General features: G+C 51.7%; 2 protein-coding genes across 2 annotated transcripts; both read left to right on the plus strand.

Annotated features, from left to right (window-relative positions):
* Positions 1–1,265: 1,265 nt before the first annotated feature.
* On the plus strand, positions 1,266–3,898 carry CDV56_100381 (uncharacterized protein; the record flags this gene model as incomplete). Its single annotated transcript, XM_026754000.1, has 5 exons — positions 1,266–1,475; positions 1,570–1,595; positions 1,654–2,235; positions 2,322–3,141; positions 3,221–3,898. 5 exons carry the CDS (start codon positions 1,266–1,268, stop codon positions 3,896–3,898), a joined length of 2,316 nt encoding a protein of 771 aa, XP_026609527.1.
* A 2,289-nt stretch (positions 3,899–6,187) lies between these two features.
* Positions 6,188–7,246, plus strand: CDV56_101138 (uncharacterized protein; the record flags this gene model as incomplete). The annotated part of the gene is made up of 3 exons (XM_026754757.1): positions 6,188–6,700; positions 6,761–6,985; positions 7,130–7,246. 3 exons carry the CDS (start codon positions 6,188–6,190, stop codon positions 7,244–7,246), a joined length of 855 nt encoding a protein of 284 aa, XP_026609528.1.
* Positions 7,247–7,967: the final 721 nt, after the last annotated feature.

The raw sequence follows: 7,967 nt of genomic DNA on the forward strand, positions 1-7,967 counted from the left end.
GGACGGGTTCTTGGCTGCTGTTGCGGTGGAGGAGACAGTAGGCGTAGAGCTGGGTGAGTTGGACTTTGCGGTGCGGTCGCATGTGTTGCTTGGGGTAATGCGGGCTGCGGTTAAGGAAGGGCAGGAGAGGGAAGTTTTTCTGGAGGAGCTGGAGAGGGGGATGGTGCGGAGCGGGAGGATCGGGGAGGACACGGCAGGAGTGTGGCTGAGGGAGGCTTTGGGGGTTGTCGAGCCGTATGTGAGGATATGGGAGGGGGTGTGGCCGGATGCAGAGGAGGAGAGGGCGGAGGTGCTTCGGCGGATCCTGGTGGACAATGGCCAGCTCTTTGCAAGGTGGAAGGTTTCGCCGCATTTGAAGGAGTTCAATTTCGAGCTGGGTCCGAGGGAGTTGGAGTAGTAGGCTTGCTTCTATTCAAATATTCCGCGCTAAAAGTTGATGTTTTTCTGCATATTTCAAGTACTTACTCCCTTTGAATGGTCCTCGAAGTACGCAAAGGCTGACGGTCTTTTCACCTACTAGTCTAGATTATACGCTGTGTGCCTGACTAACAGTCTTTAGGTGGCATGAGCGGCCATACGCAGGGTCTGTCCAAATTAACGTCAAGTGCTACAAGTGTTTGTAACACTTTTACCCCTGAATAGCTATGTACTAATACTAATTTGATTTCTATTTCAGGTGGCGGTCGAAACCATATGACTGGAGACTGTTTTATAAGCCATATGGACCCCATACGTTGAGACCTGGTCCCCTGACACCCGTTCGTGCGTATCTCCAATATCATAACATCCAACTCTGCTTTTTCTGAGCTTTACAGATTCCCCGCCATCTCTATAGGGTGTTCGATTTTTTACAGCTTCGTCTGCTATATATTCGGCTCGAGGATGCAAACAGTGGTGACCTCAGGCCACGTTTTCTCGGTGTTTGTTATTCTTTGAAGTGCTCAGGGGATCGGATGGATTTCGCAACTCAGCTTCCTTGGTTTGTCGACAGGAGTCTAGTCTCTAGCTTTTATCTTAAGTGGAGTCAGCAGCGTTCATGAAGTCAATTATGTTGGACCTCCGGCGTGGTTTGACTAGTTTGCAAAGGCGTCTCAAGTCAGTCCCAAACCACGATATCGCCCAGCCGTAAATCGGGAATATTTCCTCGGAGCCCCCTCATTCAACACCGACCATCAATCCAAATCAAACTTTGGCATGTGTGAGACTGCAGCAGTCGTAGATGCTGTCCTATAGACACTGGCAGGGAGACAGGCCACTACTATATCATGACCGCCAACACTCCTGCGTGTGTAGACGAGGAGGGGTCAGCCAGCAACGACGTGGGATGCCCGGCCGATCCGCATGGGTTTCGCCGTTACCTAAAAATCGAGGCGCGTATTCCTGCGGAGAGTGAGTACACTGCACCTACGCGGACCGAAACATACAGGTACACCACGGTCCCCACCGCTACAGGTGCTCCTGATGCGTCTGCATGTGTAAGCAGGTGGAGGTCGCTGCTTAGGGGATGTCTTCCTCGGCGGTTATGCCTAGGTAGGCTGCAGATGCGAGCTAGGCTACGCTGAATGGTAGGGGATAATTGGTAGGACTAGCAAAACGTATGTATTCGAATGGTCAGAACGAACCGCTTGGTTCTTCTCAAGCTGTCTAACTTAGCAACACTTATATTGTTGTGTGCGCTCGGAGCCGGACAAACGCGGGTTCCGCCCTGCCAAGCCTCCGCTGTCAGCGGAAAGTGAATGCAACGGCTGGCCGCCACGTGACAGCATGCTTTGTCACTGCCAAGCAGCAACTCAGCTCGGATAAAACCGTGGCTGTTCTCTCCCGGAGCACCTTTTCATACTATCAAGACAATCCGGGTGCAGCAGACCACGGTCGCCTCAAGACGCAAGAGTCCCGGCATCTCGACCAGTTCCCCATCATACAAACATGGCAGTATGAGGCTCTCGATGACGGGAGCAGATTGGCGAATATCACCAACATTACGACTTGGGGCGACCTGTCAATCCAGGAAAAGACCGTCTACTGCAGTATAACCGGGCGTACTCTACAGCATACCAACAAGGCAGGCGTGGAAGAGCAATTCGATTACAATATGCTCGAGCAGATCTGGAAAACAACCACCTCACCCAACACGGATTTTGAGACCGTTCGCGTGCACGAGTATGCTGTGCTTGGGGAGGGCTTGGGAACTGAAGTCTCTGTGACCGATGCCAACGGAGTCAAGACACGTTATACGTCAGATGGTCTAGAAAGACAAATTCGAGTTGAGGACAGGATCCCTCCTCTGCTGGCAATGACGATCCATTTCGAGAAGTCTTCAGGCGTAACTACAATGCTCAAGGTCAATTCTCCGAGGTAACGACCATCGACTGGCTAACGACGGACGGGGACAATCCCGCGACATGCGAGATGCAGCAACGCCTCGAGTTTGACGATTGGGGCCAACACTGCAAGACTACCGACAACAGCGGACGAGTCACCATTTCCATCACCGACCCGATTGACCAGTGCACCACGATTGGTGTCGAAGGAGAAGGGACCATGACCACCTGGCACAATCTGGCGGGGCTGCCGACACGGACCCTATTCCGTAAAGCGGATGGAACAGACTACAGCGCAAAGGTATCCAGCTATGACGGACTGTATCGTCTCGTCCGGGAGCAAGATCCACTTGGACGAGTCACTGAGTACGCGTCCGACAGCTTTGACCGCATTACGGACACCACCTGGCTGCCTGGCGGCCGGACGACCACCACGACCAACACCGACCAAAGCTCAACAGAGCTACCGTGCAAGGTCGTCTTAAACCGGCAGTCCGTTGTGGGAGAACAGCGGTTTGACGGATTAGGGCGAATGAAGGTGCGAAGCGTTGGGCCACGCGTCACCTCACAGAACTACAACGGCAACACCCCCGAGCCTAGTGAAATCTCGGATTCTCAAGGGGATGTCGTCTACATGGAGTACGAGCCAGCGTTACACTACGCTCCTAAAACTGTCACTTGGAAGGAGAGTACAGATACGATTGTATATGACCCCAAGGTCGGCAAGCCCGCTGAGCTCGGGGGAACATATTGCACGGTCACCCAGACCTATGATGCCGTGTCTTATCCGTGGAAGGAGACCTTTGAGATCTACGACGGGGTGAAGTTTGCCACTGAATATTCCTTTTTCTATGGCGGGTCGGCTACAATCATACACAAACCCGCATGGCCTCAAACAGTCCATGGAGAACGACGAGTGTGGGAGACTGAGTGTTCAGAATCAAGGGGACTCCGAGGTGGCATTTACTTATGACACAGCGAGTCGTTTGGCAGTGTACCAGATCCAAGATCAGAAGGCAGAACTCATGGTATCGTCGGAATTGACATACGATGACTTTGGCCGAGAAACAGCACGCACGGTGAAGAGAGGGGAGGAGGTCCTCTTAACCATAATACAGGAGTTCAATACACTAGGATTGATTGAGTCACGGTCAATGCAAGATGGACAAGCCTCCATTCTGCGCAGCGAAGGATTCGAGTACGATGATTACAACCATCTCATGTATTACGAGTGCTCTGGGCCGCAAGCGCCCGCTGACGAACAAGGAAGACTCCTGCAATCGCAGTCTTTCACCTTTGACGACTTTGATAATATCACCAACAAGACGACGGTATGTCAAGGAGACCAGGGACAGAACGTGACTACGTATCAGTATAGCTTGTGGACTAATGGCCTGGGGGTGCCGGGTAGCCGCAGTGTCGACATGTTTGAGGTGCGCCTCAAAGGTGAGGTGTTGGTCGAGAATGACTCCAACGAACTGGGCTGTCGCGCCGTCCCCAAAGGTGGTGGTTCGGCCCCCCAGGCCCCGCCCTGGGAGGTGGAAGTGAATGAGCGGGAACTTCGATGGTTGCTATAATCATCAGCACCCATCCATCATGTTCTATAAGTTGACAGTATAACTAGTGTAGGGAGACGAGAGTAATAGAGATAAGGGTAAGAAACTAGGTTTCCTAATAGCAGCAGGGAGAGATACCTAATAATATAATTTAAGAGTATGGTCTTATTTAGCCATTACTTAAAATGCTCATCTAGTCTCTTATTACCATCCCCTAGACAGAAGGGGCAGAATCCAGGAGCTACTAATGTATAGTAGAATATTAATAGCATATACTAGGGTTTTAGATTAGCTAAATAAATACCATAGTGCTAATTCTAGTCTTCTTTACTATATAATAGCTGTGTATATAAGTAGAATCATGGAGTTGCGCTAGTGACGACAAACAGATTGCCTACTGACAGTAGATGACTCGGCGGACTGGCCGAGGCGCTGGAAGACGATAGGTTCCTACCAGCTTGTTAGTTGATCTGCTGGGCAAGCCTACTTCCTAAGCTGATGAACGCAAGTCGTAAAGGCTAAAGCTCCCATACTAGGTCAAATTGGTCAGGAGACAGCGCTCAGGTACTGACGTTTGACGCCCATGCCCCGCGCGTTGACAGGACTTGGGCGCGCGGGCCTAGATCCGGAGAACGCTCGGATCAGTATGGCTGTATCTCGGCACTGCTTAGGCGTCCATATATCCCAGGCACACAAGTTTATAGCTGGCTGATGCCTAGACCACCTTTCACATCTCACGCATATGTTTAGGCCCCGCATATCTTAGGAAGTAACGGCGAACTTCCCAAGTGCTTCTCTTTGATTGCTACTGTGCATCTCACTCTCTTCAGTGCCTTGTGGGTTTGCAGATCCTCCCAGAGGAAGTAGGGGACATGGGAGTTACACGAAAGCCAGGTGTTCAGGCTGGCAGAGACCCAGATTTTGCCTTGGAGATCGGGAGCTTAATGGTTCCCTTCCAATATTACCAACTTCAATCATTAATTTGGTTGTGGCTGGTGGAATATGCAAGCTTCTGGAAAGAACCACTGAAACAGCGACACTGTTTGGTCTGATAGATATCATACACTTGCTGACCCTATTTGTATCAACTGCCCCAGGGATGCCCGCGATCTCTTCGAAAATGACCCTAGCAGTTCCTCGATACGCACGTTCTCGTCCTCATACACGAACTTGAATCTTGAAGGAAGAACCCGTCTCTAAATGGAAGTTAGAGGAAAATTCACGTCGCGAATAGAAAGCCGCTTGAAGATCATTCATTTACGCGCCAGTCATGGCCACGCTTTTCCATGGGCTTCAGGGTCATAGCGGCCTGGCAGCGGTTGAACCATAACTCTACCATAATTATAGTATCCTCCACGGATTGCGATTCGTCCGAGCTGTTGAGAGGGACGCGTTCTTACTCTTGCTATTAATACTCTTCAAACCTGAGCTACGCTAGATCGTTCAACGACCCTTGCAACAGATGTCAGATTTGATTCCCAAACGGACACTGCTGAAGGCTGGGACTTCTAACCCACAAGGGGTCGGGAACTGTACTAGAGTTCCGTTAGGGTGTTGACTATATTAGGTATAGTAGCTGTCTTGGCATGGTACAGTTCCGTGCTTCTTTCTTAGGTACAGGGCTGCCACCAAATCAAGATAGAATTCATTGAAATTTTGTTGGCCTTTTAATTCAAGTATAAACTCTGAGATAGTGAAATTTCAATGGGAAATTCCTTTCTTTGGGTGTGTTATGGTTGCTCCTTTTTTTTAAAGTCTTGTATTATGGGGTTTACTAAGCTGCTAATTAGATAAGGTAAGCATACAGGCTGCATGATTCAGGGGCTGTCTTTTATATAACTTAACATCATATTATCCTAAATCAGTGGAACTATAGTTAAAACATTCTCTTTACTGGTTAACTTAGTTATCATGGAGCATCAGTTCTTCCTAAAATTATCCCAGTTCCCAATTATTATATGCCGGATATGCCGCCATGGGGTCTGGCCTAGTGAGGTCAGTAGCCATCTACAGGGGAAGAATCATCATCTACCGCAGGCAACCGCGAAGCAGGTTCACGAGGCCATTCAGGGATGGGATGGCATTGAGAATGACCCACTGGCTATTCAATGGCCAGCTAGCCTAGCCCAATCAATCCCTGAGCTGGATGAGCACCTAGATGGGTTGTTATGCCAGCGTGCACCCCTGCAATGCCACTATGTCACATAATTAATCAAAACCATTAAGCGACATTGGCGTGAACATCATGGGTGGAAGGCCCCATATAAAGGGGGTCGACCTAATCACTATGAGCGGGAGCAGGCCTAAACTATGGTCCAACAGGGGTTCAAGGTGGTTACCTGCCAGCGGTTTTTCCCCTCACGAAAGGGGTCCCACTATATCTGGGTTCAATGCCCTAACCAGCAGCCCATGGAGCAACCCAGGCTCACCCCCACCCACCACATCCAGACTGCAGTCGATGAGGTGATCCAAGCATGGGAGCAGGCCCAGGCGCAGGCTAAGGCCCAGCAGACCGTCCAGGCCAGCGAGCTCACTGATGCCAACCCGTGGCTGCGGATGACGGGGTGGGCCAACTACCTCCAGGGTAACCAGGCAAATGACCTGCTTGCCTGCGTGGCAGCCCCCGAGGAGGAACCCAGAGATGCCACTGAGCAGCGCGTGCAGGTGATCTGGGATACCATGGAGCAGGTCGCCCGTAAGAGCCAGCGGTCGGTCCAGCGATGCGGCCAGGCCATCCGGGTGGAAGCCGTCCGGTCTGAAAAGGGGCAGACCCCATACCGGCTGCTGCTGGCATACATGAATGAGGCTGCTATCAAGAAGCATGTGCAGCCATGGCAGCAGATATTAGCATTCATTACGCGGACCCAGGCCCCGCACGATTAGGCCAGCCCCAAATATGGGATGACCGCACGGCAGCGCAAGAAATGGCGGCAGCTATGGCAGCTGGCGGGCCAGGCCCCCCAGAGCAGCCCCGATCCCATGGATACCGAGATGGACGACCCGCAGCGGGGTGCGTGGGCCATGACCAACATGGAAAAGGCATGCTTGGAGTTTTGTACTGAGTTACTGAACCAGCGCCATCGCAGCCATGAATATGAGAGTGTATTAGTATGTGCCATGGCTGTGTTAGGCCAGGGGGAAACCAGCTGGCGGGACCCCGAGAGTTATCCACTAATATTATCCGAGGTCATCAAGATCGCGCGGTTCATGGTGGTCCAGAAGGCATTATGAATGGATCCACACCCGTGGCAGATCATCCAGACGTGGGAGAAGAAGGACCAGAGTGCTGAATGGGTGTTAGCCAGCGCAGATGATACATTAGGGGACATTGATGAGGGGTATGACAGTGATGACGCCATCATAACCTAATCATCACCCCCCACGTCATCCATCCAGAGTGACGACCCGTTACCCGCCATGGACATGCACCAGCACAGCTGTCGACCATTCCAGGAGCAGGTAATATGGATGATGCACTAGTTTATAATTCATGGCACCCATGGCCCCATGGAAATATTACTGGATTAGCGCACATATGGGCTTAAGGTCCATTATAATCACACTGCCCCCGGCCATGTGACATGGATGGGGGAGGACCAGTTATTATACCAGCAGATGGCATTCACAATAGGTGATTTCTGGGGGTTCATCCATGGGTTAGTGACTGCGGCTAGGGAGATACTAGGCCATTTATGCATGCAGGATCATTCCTAGATGCCCCCCATTCCATGGATGGCATTATATGATGATCCCAGCCAGAGCCAGGCGGGGTGGAACTTTTTACAGGACGCACGGACCCAGTGGCCGGTGGATGGGACCCACTGGATGATCGACCGGCTGCGGGCCGAGCCGGCCATGCAGCGGCATTTCATGCGAGGGGGCTGATTCCACCCCGCGGCATCACAGACGAACCAGACGAACCAGAGCAACCAGAGCAACCAGAGCAACCAGAGCAACCAGAGCAACCAGAGCAACCAGAGCAACCAGAGCAACCAGAGCAACCAGACATCCCAGAGTAGGACCGTCGCCCACACGGCATGGTTATGGGGCCCTGATCCAGGCACCGGCCGTGAATGGTCATCCGAGCGGT

The sequence above is a fragment of the Aspergillus thermomutatus genome (assembly GCF_002237265.1).
Source record: "Aspergillus thermomutatus strain HMR AF 39 chromosome Unknown NODE_496, whole genome shotgun sequence".
Classification (NCBI taxonomy): Eukaryota; Fungi; Ascomycota; class Eurotiomycetes; order Eurotiales; family Aspergillaceae; genus Aspergillus; species Aspergillus thermomutatus.